This window comes from Zootoca vivipara, chromosome Z2 (genome assembly GCF_965207765.1).
Source record: "Zootoca vivipara chromosome Z2, rZooViv2.hap1.1, whole genome shotgun sequence".
Lineage (NCBI taxonomy): Eukaryota > Metazoa > Chordata > Lepidosauria > Squamata > Lacertidae > Zootoca > Zootoca vivipara.
In genome coordinates, this window is record NC_142585.1 from 18,753,572 (window position 1) to 18,771,790 (window position 18,219).

At 46.0% G+C, this 18,219-nt stretch overlaps 1 protein-coding gene across 2 annotated transcripts in view; it reads right to left on the reverse strand.

Annotated features, from left to right (window-relative positions):
- Window positions 1-18,219, reverse strand: part of XPNPEP2 (X-prolyl aminopeptidase 2) — a 29,569-nt gene that overhangs the window by 8,948 nt on the left and 2,402 nt on the right. Inside the window, exons 2-13 of one of the 2 annotated variants that reach the window (XM_035113290.3) lie at window positions 16,247-16,320; window positions 15,403-15,513; window positions 14,162-14,225; window positions 11,762-11,866; window positions 10,896-10,982; window positions 9,569-9,715; window positions 8,579-8,680; window positions 7,669-7,750; window positions 6,845-7,043; window positions 4,908-4,997; window positions 4,085-4,194; window positions 3,475-3,552 (exon numbers count right to left, since the gene is read on the reverse strand). In XM_035113290.3, coding sequence (XP_034969181.2) covers window positions 3,475-3,552; window positions 4,085-4,194; window positions 4,908-4,997; window positions 6,845-7,043; window positions 7,669-7,750; window positions 8,579-8,680; window positions 9,569-9,715; window positions 10,896-10,982; window positions 11,762-11,866; window positions 14,162-14,225; window positions 15,403-15,513; window positions 16,247-16,320 — 1,249 coding nt within the window. Of the gene's footprint in view, window positions 1-3,474; window positions 3,553-4,084; window positions 4,195-4,907; window positions 4,998-6,844; window positions 7,044-7,668; window positions 7,751-8,578; window positions 8,681-9,568; window positions 9,716-10,895; window positions 10,983-11,761; window positions 11,867-14,161; window positions 14,226-15,402; window positions 15,520-16,246; window positions 16,321-18,219 lie in introns of those variants that run through there. The other variant, XM_088664552.1, reaches the window with a different exon arrangement.

An 18,219-nucleotide genomic window follows, 5' to 3' on the forward strand; every position in this document is an offset into this window, starting at 1 on the left:
CAACTGTGCTTTCAGTGTTCAGTTGCCAGCAGACGCAGGGAAATTCGAAAACAGGATAAGGCGGCAACATTCAACCAAAAAGAGTAAAGGAATCTTACTATTATTTGGAAGCACATAGTTTCCCCCAAAGGATCATGGGAACTGTACTTGACCCCTCACAGAGCTAGAATCCCTGTACCCTTAACAAACAGTTCCCAGAATTCTCTGGGGGAAAGTCATGTGCTTTAGAGGCATGGGGTGTACGCAGCCTCTGTTTAGGTGATGGTTTTTTATTCCTCCCCTGCCCTCCACTGTAAAGTCCCATGGCAGATGACAACAATATAGAAACAAAAGATCACAACAATTTACAATCAGAAAAACAGAGCAATAATGTAAGAAGCAATAGTGGCCCAAGGGGTGGGAATGTGCTGCAAAGCCGTCCTCCCAGCACCGGGGCTGATGCTGTTTATCTGAATGTGCCTTGTGTGGAGTGAGGCTGTGCCAACCTCACTCTCACTGGTGCCAACCTGCCACTCTCACTGGTGCATCCCATCCAAGGCACCACCATGGCATGGGTCACTCAAGTCCTACCCAGTAAGTGGATGCTGGTTTTGGGAGGACTGCTCCACATCACCACTGATGTGCCAGTAAAATTTCAGGCACATTCAGGCACATTCCCAAAGAATCTTGGGAATTGTCGTTTACCCAGAGGCAAACCTAGGCTCACTTGTGCCCTTCACAAGGAACTGTATTGGTGTCTCCAAAGCCAGGAGAAACCATGGAGCAGAAACTTAATGTTTGCTTTTCTTCACCTTTTGCACTACAACAGCGATTTTCTCTGTTCCCCATCCCCCCTATCAGTCTGTCTGTCTGCCTACCTGCCTCCTTCTGCTCCATGCTTTCCCTTCTGCCGCCTCCTTCTTCCCTTCCTTTTTCCTCCTCCTGCAACTCTTCCCCGCTCTCTCTGTCTTTCTTCTCTCCAAGCCCCTGCTCACACTTCTAAAAGCTCTGCCAGCCAACTGGAGAGGGCTCAACAGGGCTGCTACAACAGTAAAGTAAAGGTAAAAGTATCCCTGACCGTTAGGTCCAGTCGTGCTCCTGCCCACCTAGCTACAACAGTACACACCAGCAACTGGATTCCTCCGCAGAGATGGCCAGAGGAGCCTGTATGCCTGACCGAACAGTGGAGGAGCGGCCCTGGGGAGTGTGCAGGCTCCTAGCCACTCCAAGCCAGAGGTGCAATTCTTGCGCCTTCCTAGGCCTGTGCCCTTGTGGGCTAACCTGGCCAGCCCCTGAGTTTACCCCTCACAGAGTTACAACTCCCAGCACCCTGAAGAAACTAGAGTTCCCAGATACTTTAAATGCACTGGGTGTCTCTGGAAAGCCCACAGGCAGAGCAAGAGAGCAATAGCTCTCTCCCAGGATAGCTCCCCAGAGAGGCAGCCTGCTTCTGATTCTGGAGGCAGCATACAAACAGAGCAGCAACTGCTGTATTGGCAGCCGAACCATCTCCTTTTAAAGCCATTGGAATTGGTGATCATTATTGCCTCTTGTGGGAGTGAGTTCCCTGGTGGCACCTCCATGTCCTAAGGCTCCCAGGTGGGTGGGTGGGGGGGTATAATTGCCTTTGTGCTTTTTCTGTGAGTTTCCTGGAAGCATCTGAGGGGGGGGGGGGCTAGCCAGTGTGAGAAAACAGGATGCTGAATTCACCAGCAAGGCTCTCCCTCCCTATGCTTTGCAGAGGCAGGTGTGACATGCACGCTCAGGAACCCATGTGCACAAACCACAACCTATATTTGGGCATGCCATTTTTAGATCCTGCCCACCCCGGTTTGTGCAGATTCTTGGCAGCTCTGTGGTTTCCCTCTACACGCTCTCGGCTTTTAGGACGGGCTCCTTCATGTGAGCATTGCAGGCCAAGGCTATGTGCACACTAGTAGCTTAAAATGCAAATAAGTCTCTCACTCACTCACAAAACATTGTGCTTGCATGTTGCTGTTCAAACCAGTGAGGGGGTGGGGGGATGTCTTCAGCTGATGCACATTAACTGTTTGATTAGCCCGCCCCCTGGCCCAGCATTGCTATTCGTGAATCTGCAATCTGTACATGTGCAACATGTGCTTCGAATGTACACGCCTCAGCTTAACTGTGAAGTGAATTTGGCTTAGGTTTTTCAAATCGGGTAGAAGCTGCATCAAACAGCAGTATATCTCAAGAAACAACAGCACGGATAGGGATCGTGGCTCAATATCATGTGTGCATCGCTTCAAACACCAGCAGTGGGATTGCCCTGGAGCCAAAGTAAGTGGTAATGTGTGCCAAGCCTAAGTTCTTACTGGCTCTCACACCAGTTTTAACAAACCCAATTTTTCAACTGTTCTCGTAGAGAATGCAAGGAGGCAGTAAGGCAGAAGTAGGGAACCTCAGGCCCAGAGGCCAAATCTGCCCCTCCAGACCTCTCTGTTTGGCCCTTGGACCTGCCACCTCCCTAGCCACACCTCCTCTCCCCTGGCCACGCTTCTCACCATCCCCATTTTGTGCTCCTCCTTGGGCACTTGTGTCTGGCTGAAAGAGGGGGAGAGAAGAGGCCACACAGTCACATGGCTTCCCTCAAAGAATCCTGGGAGCTGCCATAACAAATGGGTGCTGGGAACTGTAGCCCTGTTGGGGGAAATTACAGTTCCCAAGGTTTCGAGGGGAGCAAGCTGTGACTGCTCAAGTGGAATAGATGTGCTTTAAATGTTATCTGCGGATAGGATTATGTTTCCGTCCTGATTTCTGTGTTGCTGGAATGTAGCTTACTGTAATGCTCCATCTGCACTATAATTTAAAGTAACATCATCCCCCTTTAAACACGTGCTGGGAGTTGTTAAGATTCCTCTAATCCCCTCACACAGCTACAATTCCCAGAGTTCCCTGGGAAGAGGGATCGATTGTTAAAATACTCTGGGAACTGTCGCTCTGGGAAAGGGCAACATCTCTCAGCAATCTTAACAAATTACAGTTCCCATGATTCTTTGGGGGAAGCCCTTACTGTACTGTTTTAAGTGGGGGGGGGGTGATACTGCTTTAAATGTATAATGCAGATGTAGCCTCCAAATGTGTACAATGGTCAAAACTGCATACAAACAAACAAACAAACAAACAAAAACCACCACATGTTTATTAGGAGAAATTTGCACTAAAATGCTGGTGAATTTTCACAAATCACAGATCGCTGCAGAAATGTGGAGAACTGAATTTAAGAGTGGGAAAATGAGGAACTGCCCTCCATTTCTATCCACCCCTAATTATAGGCCCTAGTTAAGGAGATGGAAATGGTGAGTGATACGAGAAGCAACCGGTAGAGTCCTCCACTCCTTTGGTTCTGAGAGAGGGAGCCGTCCCCATGTTTTGGGATGTGGAACTGAGAATTTCAAAGGTTACCTGTATTGTATTGGTAAATGTGAATCGGGTAGGCCTGCAAACCAAAACAAATTTCTCCTCAATCCCTACCTGTAATGGGCCAGAGCTGCATTCAGACCAGTGGCGGAGATGGTCTCAAAGCTGGGTCCCTGGCAGTAAGCTTCTTCGCTGTGGAAGGAAAGAGAAAACTCTGGTTGGCACCCTTTTCATCCTCTGCAGCATCATCACCAAGGATTGATTTTCATACTGTTCACATGCCACAATAGCTTCTAAGCCATTTGCAAGCATAAAATCTACTATAAATTCCACACATAATTAAAACAAAAGAATAAAACAACCCTACCAAAATAGTAAAACCACTCAGATTTAATATCATTATTATTTATTGTTTATTTAATTTCTATACCGCCCTATACCCAAAGCATAACAATGAGACAGTTTTTTTATATATATAAAAAACCCTATTAAAATAGATAGGTCAAGAAGTTCAAGTTCAGGGAAATGAAAGCTTGTCTAAGGAGGCTTGCCTTCAATAGCTGGGGGAATGCCAATATAGATGGGGCTTCTCATATTTCAGCAGACATTCCACACAACACTGGTACCACCAGTGAAAAGGCCTTCCTCCATGTTCTCACAATGTGATAATCCTCAGATCATGGCAAAACTAGCCTAAATGAAGCATTGTCCTTTTCAGACTGACCTACGCAACTGGTCCACATAACGGGCGCCAGAGATTTCATTCACAGAACCGGTGGGAACGTTCTTTTCCAGCCAGACCAAGTACCGAATCACTGCAATGGCATCTCGTACCTGTGGTTGTAATCGTTGTTTAAAATACCGGTAATAAATAGCCATGTTGCAAATTTATGAGCATGACCAAACCACCCTTCTCTCTCTCTCTCTCTCTCTCTCTCTCTCTCTCTCTCTCTCTCTCTCTCTCTCTCTCTCTCTCTCTCATGGAACACATGATTGCAATAAATGTTCAAATATCATTTTATCATCATGTCTGTTCTGGAATGCACACATCATTCCCATTTTGACTGTCTACACCCTGCATCAAGTTTTCATTTGCAGAAGGCATCATAGCTGACTGGAGCCATACTATATGGCAGCAACATGGGCTCATGGTATAATCTCTTCCAGCATCATGCCTAGCCCTGACCTGGTACTGGACATGGAGTCCTCAGAGGACAAAACAGACACCCCATGGGTTGAGGATCTTGGGGAGCAGGCAGGGCCCCCAGAGTTCAATGCTGAAGATCCTCTTGTGGGTCCTCCCCCAAGTTGATACTTGATGAAGAACCCCCGAAACTGTCAAAGATGAGGAGCCACCTTCTCCCCCACCAGTCCTGATGAGTACCAGCCCCAAAGGCTTCAGGATACACTGTCCAGACCAGTCATGGGTAAAGGGTCCACTTGTGTGGTTTAGGAGAACTGCCTTGAACTTTCTCCCCAATCTAAACTCAAAAGATCATTGCACCACAACGTTCCACTGCTTTTGCACTCGCGGTGCGCTTACATACATGGGCAGCTCGCAGCATCTCTTGCTCCTTGGAGTTCTTGACTGCTTTGGTGATCATGACAGGAGAGTAATCCGTTGCCAAGAGTTTTTCCTGTAAGACAGGAAGGAGGCAGCCATGTCAACAGGCCATTCTCAGGGGGGATGCACCTGTTGGCTTACCCTGAAACAGACCAGCTGGAGGCAGGCCTTTGACATCACTCGCAGAGCATTTTGCGCAGTTCCCCTTTGCTTATGCTGCATTCTATATGTGGCAGTTCCCACAGCATATCTTAGAGTGCCTCCATGCATGCACGCACAATCATCTCCTGATGTCTGCTGTGTGCCACAACGAGCTCCATTTGAGGCAGGGCTCTGGTCCTGGAGCCTGGTTTCAATCCCAGAGCTCAACATTAAAAACACTTGTGAAGTAACAAGCATAAGACATGAAGAAGAGTCCCTCTGGATCAGATGAAAGGTTTATCTAGGTTTAGGGAATTAGCAAATCTTCCCATTTCAGGCTGCACTTACATGGCATTTTATTTCATTTTCACAACTTTTCCCCTAACTGTTAAGTTTACAAGACATTGTGGTGGAATACAGTGCAGAAAAAAGAGGTTTCAGTTACACCACCCAGGAAAAAAACCACACCTCTGCACAGGTAACTTTCTGTGCAAATGCCTATGCCCTAACCAGAGTGAAAGAAGAGGTGTGCCTAATAATAGCTCGTGTGACCTAAAAAGCAAGGCTCGGCAGCTCAGTTGTCATGCACTGCCACCCACTGCAAACATTGTCAGGTGGCACAGAAACTTTGGAGGATTTAAGACAGCAAGCAGCATGCAAAAACCATGCAGGGAGCTTCCTGGGCAGGAAGTTACTAGCTATGTTGGTTACGCTCTCAGACACAGCATGCTTTTGAATACCAGCTGCTGGAAACTGCAGGATGAGAGTGCTCAGGTCTTGCCTGCCGGTTTCCCACAGGCATCTGGTCAGCCACTGAAAACAGAATGCTGGGCTAGCCTGATCCAGCAAGCTCTAATGTTCTTAATTGCACAGTGAATGGAGGCGATGCATTATTCGATGCCATGTGAAAACATAACAAAACTTTTGCTTTTAGCAAACAAAAAGGGGTTCCCGTTTGGATGTCCCCGGGGTTGACAGTACTAAGCTAGGTGAATCAATTGTCTGACTTGGTACAAAGCAGATTCCTATCCTAAGTTTCCAAACCATGAGTGGTGATGATGGCTCACTCTCTATGTTCTTCCTTTTCACCTGAGAAGGGCCATAGATGAGTGGCAGAGCATCTGCTCTGCACAGAGAATGTCCCAGGTTCAATCCCTGACATCTCCACGTGGGACTGGGAGTGCCCCCCATTTGAAACCTTGGAGAGCAGCTGCCAGTCAGTGTAAGGTAAGGTAAAAGGTAAAGGACCCCTAGATGGTTAAGTCCAGTCAAAGGCGACTATGGGGTTGCGGTGCTCATCTCGCTTTCAGGCCGAGGGAGCCGGTGTTTGTCCTCAGACAGCTTTCTGGAACATGTAGCCAGCATGACTAAACTGCTTCTGGCACAGTGATGGAAACCAGAGCGCAGTGATGGAAACCAGAGCGCACGGAAATGCTGTTTACCTTCCCGCAGCAGCGGTACCTATTCATCTCCTTGCACTGGTGTGTTTCTGAACTGCTAGGTTGGCAGGAGCTGGGACAGAGCAACGGGAGCTCACTCCGTCGCAGGGATTTGAACCGCCAACCTTCTGATCGGCAAGCCCAAGAGGCTCAGTGGTTTAGACTACAGCGCCACCCACATCCCTGACCAGTCAATGTAGTAGACCATACTGAGCTAGATGGACCAATGGTCTGACTCAATGGAAGGCAGATACCTATGCTTCTCCCCCAGTTTTTCCAGTGCAGCCTCCTCTCTGGTTCAAAAGGTTCCCCTATACAAGAGTCCCTCCATCTTTCTTACCAGGGGGATTTCTCGGTAGAGTCCTAGGTTGGTGTATTCAGTCCCAATCCAGATTCGAACGCCATCCTGCTGGGCATACTTTCTCAGACTTGTGCTTGCTTGATCATAGTCTTCCACCTGCACACACAGGGGCCCTGGGCACTGAGAGACCAGCGACTGGGATGCCTCTTTGCTCAGACGACTCTGGTTCACAAACAGACTAAGGAGGGGTGGGGACAAACCAAGTGAGGTCGGAAGAACAAACAACTGTTAATTTGTTGATTCACTTTGGGCCCCTCTGGCACTATATATTTTAAGTGCTAGTGAACAGTAAAAATCACTTTAAACGGTCATGGCCTCCCCTGCCCCAAAGAATCCCAGGAAGTATAGTTTGCTAAGGGCTCTGGGAGCTGTTAGGACGCCTCTATTCCCCTCAAAGAGCTCCAGTTTTCAAGAGTGGTTTAAAAACGGCCCATCCCTCTTCTCAGGGAATTTTGTAAACATCGTTTGGCACATAGGTGAGAATTTCGAAGGAGGGTTGTGTTTCTGGAACGATATGAAGACTGAAAGTGAGAATTTGGGCCCAGCGTTGCCTGTAAATACAAACTGCATAGAATTTCTCCCTCATCCCTAATGCTTAGTCAGGACAAAATGCTGAGTTTCTGTTTTGGGGGAGGGAAGGTAAAACAGGAAATGGAAGATAAGAAATGGAGTGTTCTGGAAGAGGGCATGGCTGGCTGGCATGCACCCTGAGGAGAGCATCTCACACTGCAGCAATTTTATTCTGGATCCCACTTGTTTGAACCAGACCCTTGTCTTAGACGGTGAGTAAGCTGCTCAGTTACCTGATATCTGTCTTGGTGAGAAGTGTGTAAGCATAGAAGACAGGTGTGTAAGGGATGTCATCTCCCCGAAGATTGAAGAGCCCTGTGGAAAGGCAGGAGTTTCTTACAAATTCCATTTTCCCCCTTCTTCTTTTTGCCTGGGAGGCTTTTAAATGGTTGAAGGAAGCAGGGTAGGGTTATGGGGAGAGTGGCTTGCAGAACGGAGACAGGATTAGAGCCACAGGGGAAAGCAGAGGAGAAGGCCCTGAAGTGAACGTGGGTTGTCCTGAAATCCCTAGAATCTTGCACAGCTCAGAGATTGGGGTGGTGTGCAACTGTATATAATTCAGATGACTTATTATTATTATTATTATTATTATTATTATTATTAAGCATTCATTCTGAATTGTTTGCAGGGAGGTCAGACCATGGTGGATATTTATTGTGCATTCATTCTGATTTGTATGTGGGGAGGTTAGATGACATTGTGCCAAAGCAAATGTTATCAACACGTTCTCCAGTGAATCACTTTCCTTATAACAAAAGTCTGATCTTTTGGGGGAGAAAGAGTTTGACGTGCAAGATCTCCCAATCCACTATACAATCTTAATTGGCAGGGATGTGATTGGTCCATCTAGCTCAGTGTTGTATAAAGTGAATGACAGCACCTCTGGGGTTTCACAAAGGGAACTTCCCAGCCCTACCTAAAGAAGCACAGGACTGAACATGCGACCTTCTGCTTTCAAAGCATCTGAAGCCTTCCTAACAATGCCACTCTCTGGAGCCAGCCCTGGTAGGAGTAGCTCAGGAACAGAAAGTGAAGACAACAAAGGGAATGTGTACTGACATAGCTGAGGAGGCTGCAGAAACAGGCAATGTGGGAATATAGAAAGCAAGCTGTGCATTAACTTGATTACAACGGAGCACTCACAGGCAGTTTCCTCGAGACCAGACAGCAGGACTGCTGTGGGCTTCCTGCCATGATTCTCCATCTGAGTCCGGATAACAGAAATCTTCTCTTGCCAACTGCTCCCTGAAGGAAGAGGAGGTGAGATGCAATGGGAGGTTGGTTGGCACCTGCCTGTCCCTTCGCTAACCTTTTGGCTCCATGAGGGCCACATGCAAGAAGACCATGTGCAGTTAAGAACCAGTTTCGATGGTCCAGAAATGAAGGTACAGTGGTACCTCTACTTACGAATTTAATGTGTTCCGAACGCACATTTGTAAGTCGAAAAAATTTGTAAGTCGAATCCCATAGGAATGCATTGGGGGGAAAATTTGTAAGTAGAAGCAACCCTATCTAAAAATTCGTAAGTAGAAAAATCCTATCTAAACCGCATCCAAGATGGCGGACGGAGCTCCATTCGTAAGTAGAAACATTCGTAAGTAGAGTTATTCGTAAGTAGAGGTACCACTGTATTAGAGGCAACTGTAAAAACCTGGACAGCATTGGGCTATCAGTACACAGGGCACATTATGGAGTTACATAAGCAATGGGAGGAGAGATAAACCAAACAGATGAAAATAGAAAATATATACAGGTACAGAATAACTTATCTGCCTGATGCCATGTCAAACCAGGGAATATTAGGACACTGAAGCATGCCAACTTGAATGTCTTTTCTTGCTTCCCCTGCACTTCATTAATCTTAGAGAAAACAGGCCAATCCTGCCAAGTAATTCTAGTGTAATATACTATATACATAGGAAGCCATCTTATCACTGGCCAACTAGCTCAGTGCTGTATGGCTAACAGCAGCTCTCCAGGGTTTCAGACAGGAGTCAGGGATATTCCCCGCTGTACCTGGAGATGCTGGGCATTGAACCTGGGTCTTTGTTCTGGACAGGAGCTCTGCCACTGAGGTGTGGCACTTCCCCAAGAAGGCAGGCACCAGTCTTCATGCATGGCTCAAGAACATACCAACAAAGTTGTCATGGAGTTGGTAGATGGTGTTGGTGGGAGGAGGAGGTCTCTGTGCCCCCCATGCTTGGTCCACCAGGTTGTCCTCTAGGGGAACGAGGATAATATCGGAACCCTCCAGGACCTGGTTGTAGCTCTCCCAGTTATCTGCGGAAAGAGGATGTCAGGCAGGTAGATGCAAAAAAATCACCAGTGATTGTAAATGATTGTAAATATCACTTCCAGAAGAAATTAGTTCCAGTTCACATTGAACAGCAGCCAAGAATGATTACAGAAAAGGAACTAATTTTGTTCCCAAAGGGAACTGATTTCATTCCAGTTCAGTCCACAGTTAAATTCAGTTTATTCATGTCGTCCTAGGTGGTTTCTCCCCAGCCTTCAATATCTTACAAGTCGTTCTGCTAAATTAGAAAATACACTTAATAGAACATCGAAACACACTATGTAATATGAGGTAATACGAGTGATTGTTTTGTTCCTTCTCCCCAACAATTACAATATTTGAACTTACCGTAAATAGCAGCATTACAGAGGTAAAACTGTGGAATGCAGTGACCACAATCAAACACAGAGTTAAGTGCGGTGGAGCCCCAAGTATAAAATTATTGAATGAAAATGAAAATTGAATTGAATTAATACAACCTCCCAAAGTTCCACTGCAGAAGGAACTGAGGGTTTGTCTCACTTCTGTTTCCCCCACCGCTTTCCCCTGGGAAAACCCACGGTTTAGAGTTGCATTGCAGCAAATGGCAATCAGGTTTCCTGCAGATTGCCATTTGTTCCGATTAATCGCTAAAGAGCATGTTTTCTGGGGGAAGCGGACTGGGCTGGGGAGCAAAGGCAAAACTGCTCAGACCCATCATGCTTTCTTAGCACTGGACAGGTGGAAGTGGGGATGAGCCCTTAATTCACATTCAGTTCACCTGGAAATTATAGCAACTGCTTCCATGCGTTATTCAGAGATTTTTTTTTTTTAGTTGATTAAACTGAATTAGTTCAATCCAGGGACTGAAAATGACTCCATAGTAAGAGCTGGTCCTCGACCGTAATAATAAATGAATCTGAATCTGAATCTGACTCCATAGCTGCCCACAGGTACAGAGCAGTTTTCCTTGGCCAGGGTCTGTGGGAGGGGGGAAGAGCAAGTCACCTGTAGTAGAGCAGTTCCTCTTAGACTCTGGGTGGATTTAGGCCTCTTCGTCTCTCTTTAGAAGGTGAAATGGCCCACTAAGTGTGAATTTACACAGTAGATTTACACACAAAGAATCCTGGGGAAAACCATGTGCTTTAAATGCATAGTGCAGATGTGACAAGCAGTGCTCCTTACCAATAGAAAAGAGGAAGGCATCCAATCCAATCCTCTCCCCAGCTGAAACTTCTTGAAGAATCCACTGCCCAATAGAGTTGATCCAGACTGCAAGAGAAAGGAGAGTGAACACTTTGGTGAGTGTTCCACCAATTGCACGGACCACCTCAGGAGAAGAAGAAGCTAGCTGCAATTCCATTGCCAACATTGGCCACTGAGTCAACTAATGCCATAGCTCAGTGGCAGAGCCAGTAGCACCCAATGCTGACAATAGCTGTTTCACAAGAAATTCACATGGTGGAAGCTGCCTGGGACTTGGGCTGAGGTCTCCTAGAGGACACCTGCTCTAGTCTTCTTCTTTTTTTGACACCTGCTCTAGTCTAGAAGGGCTTGTCCACTGGCATGTGGCACTAGAGATGAACAAACCTGTCAATTTCAGTTTCTCATTTTTCCAATCTTAAGTTCACTTCCCTGCATTTCCACATCTGGGTGTGATTTTTTTAAAAAAATGTATTCATGAAAACTCACCAGCCTTTTAGTGCAAATATACTCATTTTCACATTTTTTAATATACATTTTCGCAAAGCAACTTCCCCTAGTACAATGCATTTTTGTATGTTACCGTATTTTCACTGATATATGCATTTCTATGCATACTTTGCCCTAGTAGATGCATTTTTCTTCACATTATTTGGCTGGAGGACTCCACTGCAACACAGAAGTGCTGATTTTGAAAGATGGCTATGTCTGCTTATTGTTTCGGGGAAAGCTAATTAAGAAGGTTCACATTTAATTGTGAGCTGAATTGAATTTCTCCCCTTCTCTATGCAGCCCTGGTGGCCAGAGGGGGAACTGTACCCCAATACATTTTTATGGTGGGCACTAACGTGACTTCTGCAGCTCCCAGTTGCAATCCATTTGGCGCTCAGCTTGGGTCCAGTAGCGACTGTCAGTGAAGAGGGCAGCCTTCTGCAAAGTGACCACACCGGTCCCTACAACAAGCAAGCAGAACAATTTCATGTGTGTGTATCAGGATTAATTCCTAAAATCAGAGTTGCTATGACCTGAGCTTGCTTGGGAAACACATTCCTTAAGTGTTCAGCCCTATTTCCTAAGCACTTGCTGGAACTGGCTACTACTTGGTGAAGGAAGTGCACTCTGTACATGCCTAGAAGCTTCTTTACTAGGTCTTGGTATCCCAGAGCTAAACAAGTCCTAAATAAAAGGTAAAGGGTAAAGGACCTCTGGATGGTTAAGTCCAATCAAAGGTGACTATGAGGTTGCAGCGCTCATCTCACTTTCAGGCCAAGGGAGCTGGCGATTGTCCACAGACAGCTTTCCGGGTCATGTGGCCAGCATGACTAAACTGCTTCTGGTGCAACGAAACACCATGATGGAAACTAGAGCGCACGGAAACGCTGTTTACCTTCCCGTCACAGCGGTACCTATTTATTTACTTGCACTGGCGTGCTTTTGAACTGCTAGGTTGGCAGGAGCTGGGACACAGCAATGGGAGCTCACCCTGTCACAGGAATTCAAACTGCCGACCTGATCTGCAAGTCCAAGAGGCTCAGTGGTTTAGACCACAGCGCCACCCACGTCCTAAATAGGTCATATCCAAACTGTACATTTAAAGCACATGTCTTTTCTCAAATAATCCTGGAAACTGTAGTTTATTACGGGTGCTGGGAACTGTAGCTCTGTGATGATAAACTACAGTTCCCAGGGTTCATTGCAGGGGGGGGAGCCATGTGCTTTAAATGTCCTTTTTAAGCATGGTGTATAATGGATGTGGCAATGTGTTTTCACAACCAATGTTGCGAGTGCTCTTTCATGTGAAGTGAATCATTTATAAAGGTAAAGGTAAAGGGGCCCCTGACCATCAGGTCCAGTCGTTTCCGACTCTGGGGTTGCGGCGCTCATCTCACTCTATAGGCTGAGGGAGTCAGCGTTTGTCTGCAGACAGCTTCTGGGTCATGTGGCCAACATGACAAAGCTGCTTCTGGCAAACCAGAGCAGCGCATGGAAACACCGTTTACCTTCCCGCCGGAGCGGTCCCTATTTATCTACTTGCACTTTGATGTGCTTTCGAACTGCTAGGTGGGCAGGAGCTGGGACCGAGCAACAGGAGCTCACTCCGTTGCAGGGATTCAAACCGCTGACCTTCTGAACAGCAAGCCCTAGACTCTGTGGTTTAACCCACAGCGCCACCTGGCTCCCATGCATCATTTATAAATGATGTCAATGAAAAGACACAGAGAACATGAGAGCCAAGTTTAGACTACATGTGAATCTTTGCCAATGCAAGCTTCACACTCACATTACAGGTGTGAGAAATCAGATTTCTGCCCTTTGTGTCCCGTAAACCCCCCCCCCCGCGAGCTTTAATTTTTTTATTTTAAAAAAGCAAATACAGTGCCTTGAATACAACACATCCCAACATCTTTAAAACATTAAATGCAGGTACTTTTCTTATTTAAAAATTCAGAAAATACTTTTACAGTATTCTCTGCCTTCCTTCCTTCACATGTTCATAATGAGTCAATTGACAGTGAAATCCTAGACAGCGATCAAGCCAAGTGCTGATGGGAATTGTAGTTCAGCACCATCCAGAGGATCAGGGGTTCCCCACATATGGCTTAAAGGTTAGCTCTGTTAATGCTAAAGTCAACTAGCCATGAGGGGAACAGCCAGGCAGGGTGGAATGATCTTTGCTGAGCTAGCACGTGCCCTGATTGGCTGTGCAGTTCTGAGGGAATTCTTTTCTCTGTACGTTTGGTTATGTGGATGTTGTGAAGTAAGAAAGATAAAATCTCTTTGCTCTTTTCTTCCCAATTTATATACCGTTTTGTTCAGCTTTTCTGAGTAACGTGTTATCAGCATTTCATTTCACTCTGGACTCCTGTGTTATATAAGCAACTTTGCAAACAATAAAATAAAAATTATTCACACAAACAAAAAACAAACCAATAATGTGCTGTTGATATTTCCTTGCACATTCCATTAACTTGGCATTCAAATTAGGTCTGGTTCTAACTCCCAGGGAACAGAAGTCTGCATTAGGCCTAGGCTGGGGATTGGAAATATGGGACCTAAATATTGCTGAACTACAGAGCTCCCATCCCCCCTGATAATTGACCATGCTGGCTGGGGCTGATGGGAGCTGGAGGCCAACAACTTGCAAAGGGTGACATGTTCCCCATTTATTGTCCAGGATCTGTGTATCTTAGGGTACTGGCCAATGTAGACCAGGAAAAGTGGGATGGTATGTCCGAAAGAGTATTCACCTGATGATCCTGTAAAGCCTGTCATCCAGGATAGCCTCTTGTCGCGTTCACCAATGTACTCACTCTGGGAAACAGAAAAGCCCTCTGAGTGCAGGGAACTGTCTTCATAGAATGATAGATTTGTAGAGTTGGAAGGGACCCCTTTCTAATAACATACCAGTATATTAAAAAGGTAAAGGTAAAGGGCCCCCTGACCATCAGGTCCAGTCGTGTCCGACTCTGGGGTTGCGGCGCTCATCTCTCTCTATAGGCCGAGGGAGCCGGCATTTGTCCGCAGACAGCTTCCGGGTCATGTGGTCAGCATGAGCATTTGTCCGCAAACAGCATTCCGGGTCATGACAAAGCTGCTTCTGGCGAACCAGAGCAGCGCACGGAAACGCTGTTTACCTTCCCGCCAGAGCGGTCCCTATTTATCTACTTGCGGGAGCTCGCCCCGTTGCAGGGATTCGAACCGCCGACCTTCTGATCAGCAAGACCTAGACTCTGTGGTTTAACCCACAGCGCCACCTGGGTCCCTACCAGTATATTATCTCCTCTTAAAAACCCCCAAAACAAAACAGAAAACTTATGCGGCTAGGAAATCAAAATTATGTGTCCAAAAAGACAGAATTCTGCAGTCTGCATACATTATACAAAGTGTGCAGATATATACAAATTAAAAGGCAAAAGGTAAAGGGCCCCTGGATGGTTAAGTCCAGTCAAAGGCAACTATCGGGTTGCAGCGCTCATCTTGCTTTCAGTCCAAGGGAGCCGGCGTTTGTCCAGACAGCTTTCTGGGTCATGTGGCTAGCAAGACTAAACCACTTCTGGTGCAATGGAACATCGTGACGGAAACACCGTTTTCCTTCCCGCCATAGTGGTACCTATTTATCTACTTGCACTGGTGTGCTTTCAAACTGCTAGGTTGAAGCTGGGACAGAGCAATGGGAACTCATCCCATCGTGGGGATTCAAACCACTGACCTTCTGATCGGCAAGCCCAAGAGGCTCAGTGATTTAGACCACAGCGCCACCCGCACCTTTTTACTATATGCAAATAGATTGTTTTGCAGAACCTATCCTGTTTCTGCTAGTCATGGGAATCTGAAGTCACATATAAGGCAAGGTATCTTATGAGGCCTTGACACACAGAACTATCTTTGTAGCTTCAGGTCTGGAAACGTAGTGTTTCTTTTTGGACAGAACCCAGTCCCTTCCCACCCCTGAAAAAGCTGGAGCTGCTAGCTACACCCTTTGCCTTACCATGTGTGCATCCGTGGCAGGGATGATGTAGGCAGAGAGGTTGCGAGATTGCATGTGCTGCCGCAGGGTGCTCAGGCGCTCACTTGTATTGGTGACTGTAGGAGGCAAGTGCTGTAAGCACAAATAGATGATCAGTACAAGGGCAGAGGAGGGCGAAATGGGGTCAGCACAGCCATTCACACTCTTTCACGGGCCCTTTCTCAATGCTGCCTCACGGTCTCAGAGCAGCACTGACACATGGACCTCAGAAGTTGCCAGACTAGATGCTTCGTAGGGCTGGACTACACCTTCGTAGGGATCTGTCAGTTTCCGTTCTCTCATTTTTACATGTTTCTGCAGCAATTTGCTATTTATTTATTTTTAAATCCTCATGATTTATCAGCATTTTAGCGCAAATTTCTCTGAATATACACATCTTTGTATGTGATTCTACCCAATATGCACACTTTTGTATTCAGTTTTGGACTAAAATTCACATTTTTGTGATGCCCTTTTTGCATGTTATTTTCATTAGTATTTTTATGCATGTTTTAACCTAATTCATACTTTTTTTAAAGGATGGTTGGAGAACTGCACCACAAAATTCAGATAAGTGCAAATTTCAGAGCACAGCTGTATTTTGGTGGGTGTATTGTTTCAGTTAAGTGTGAATTTGATAAAGTTGCCTATAAATGTGAACTGAATAGAATTTATCTGCCATCCCTAGATGCTAGACATTTTGGGAAGGGGGTTCTCATTCTCTCTCTCTCTCTCTCTCTCTCTCTCTCTCTCTCTCTCTCTCATATGCACACACACAAACACAAATAATAGATTCCTCCATTTTGAGCAATATTAAGGATCTCACCGGAGGGGTGATTGTACAGTTTCTGATATCTTCTGATTCAGAACTTCTTTTCCCAGGGTAACCTGTGATGAGGCCTAAAAAAGAATGAAACACTCCATCCATATTCAAGTTAGAATGCCTGGGTTGTGTATGGGGAGCTGGGGAGATGATGTATGGCCAAATGCTTGTTCACCTGTCCTGTTGCAGTTGTTTGCTAAAATGCTAAAGTCCTACTCAGAGTTAGACCCATTGAAATTATTGGACCTAAGGCAGTCATGCCTATTATCTCAATTGGGTCTAGTCTGAGTAGGGCCATCATTGGAAGCCAGGGGTTAGATTTATAATTCACTGAGCGCTTGCACGGAATATTGATTTCACATCTCCTCTTGTATCACAGAAAGAAAAGATAGCCTTAAATACCTGGGGAAGGTGAGCAGGGAAGCCAGGCATCTGCAGGTATCGTACTTCAGGGAATAGGAAAGTCTCTAAAAGTAAATATGCTTGTGGTAGGGGGGGAACCCTCCACGTATGTATAGTCTTCTTGGAGCATAGAAAGCTGCCTTATATAGAGTCACACCATTGTCCTATCTAGCTCAATATTGTTCACACTGACTTGCAGCAGCTCTCCAGGGTTTCAGGCAGGGGACGTTCCCAGTCCTATCTGGAGATCGAACCTGGGATCTTTCTGTTTGTGAGGCAGATGCTCCACCACTTCAGCTTTCCCCTCTAGTCTTTTAAGAACTAACCAGTGCTTCTGGTTCTATATCTTTAAACTGGACTCGACGGCCCTTCAAAGAGAGGGCTGTCTTCTGGCAATCCTTCAAACAGAGGACTGTATTGCAAATTAAGACACATTACAACCTTTAGACAAGACCTCTGGTGGCTAACTCAGTGGTGGCTTATTCACACATGCAAATCACCAGTCCTGCAGTGATCAACCTGCAAGTGTGAATGAGCCGACCTTTGCAAAGATTTACCAACAAGATACATAAATATTTAAATATGGAATGTAGGAAACTGCTGTTCTGTGGAGTCTGTATTTCTTGCACTAGCTGGCAGCAGCTCTCCAAAGTTTGAGGCAGGGAGCACTCCCTGCCCTACCTAGAGAAGCTGGGAACTGAACCTGGGAGCTTCTGCATGCTAAGCAAATGCTCTATCACCACTGAGCTATGGCTCTTCCCCCTATTCACTGAGTGTAGGAGTCCCAGTGATCATTTGCCTTTGCTTCTTTATTGATTTCAGGTGCATTGCACTGATTCTAGTTGCCTAGGCAAACTGATCAAGTTTCCTGAACTTTTTCAAGTTTCCTGTGCCTGTTGAGAAGAGGCTGTGCAGAGCTGAGCCTGTTGGATTAACACTACCATTGGTTTCCAGTCAAGAGAGATGACACTGTGTGGTCCATTCCATTAGCAAGGATGGCAAAAGAGTAATCAGCTCTAGCAATTGGCACCAGATGTGCCACGTTTTCCCTGCTGGCAACAGGCAGAGGTTTACATCATCGGAGGAGCATGCAGTGCTATACAGTACTTTGGGTCTGTGTTGCAGCCTTAGAAATGCAGCTAGTTATGCCCAGGGCTGAAAGCACATTTAGACAGAGTTAATGGAACACAGACAGGGAAAATTTTGGAGGTGGGTCTGCTTTTATTTTTACAGCCTTGCTCCTGTTGGGTTTTCTTTTCAAATTAACAGTCACCTGATGACAGGAAGAAATCAAACAAGGACAGAGCTATATCTGTCAATTTCATCTTCACTCCAGGAAAAGTTCCCTTTCCCTAATATGGTCTGCATGCTGAGACACTGTTAAAGGATACATAAATAAGTAGGTACCGTAAACAAAGAAAAATGGTTTGTGGTCCTAGGAGTCTTTTTAGGCTCCTGGGCAGTGTTGGCTGGTGCCCATTGAGATTGGTGGGGCAGACAGGAGAGAAGTAAGTGGAGACAGAGCCAATGGCAGGCAGAATAAACTAATGGTTGTTGTTGTTTAGTCGTTTAGT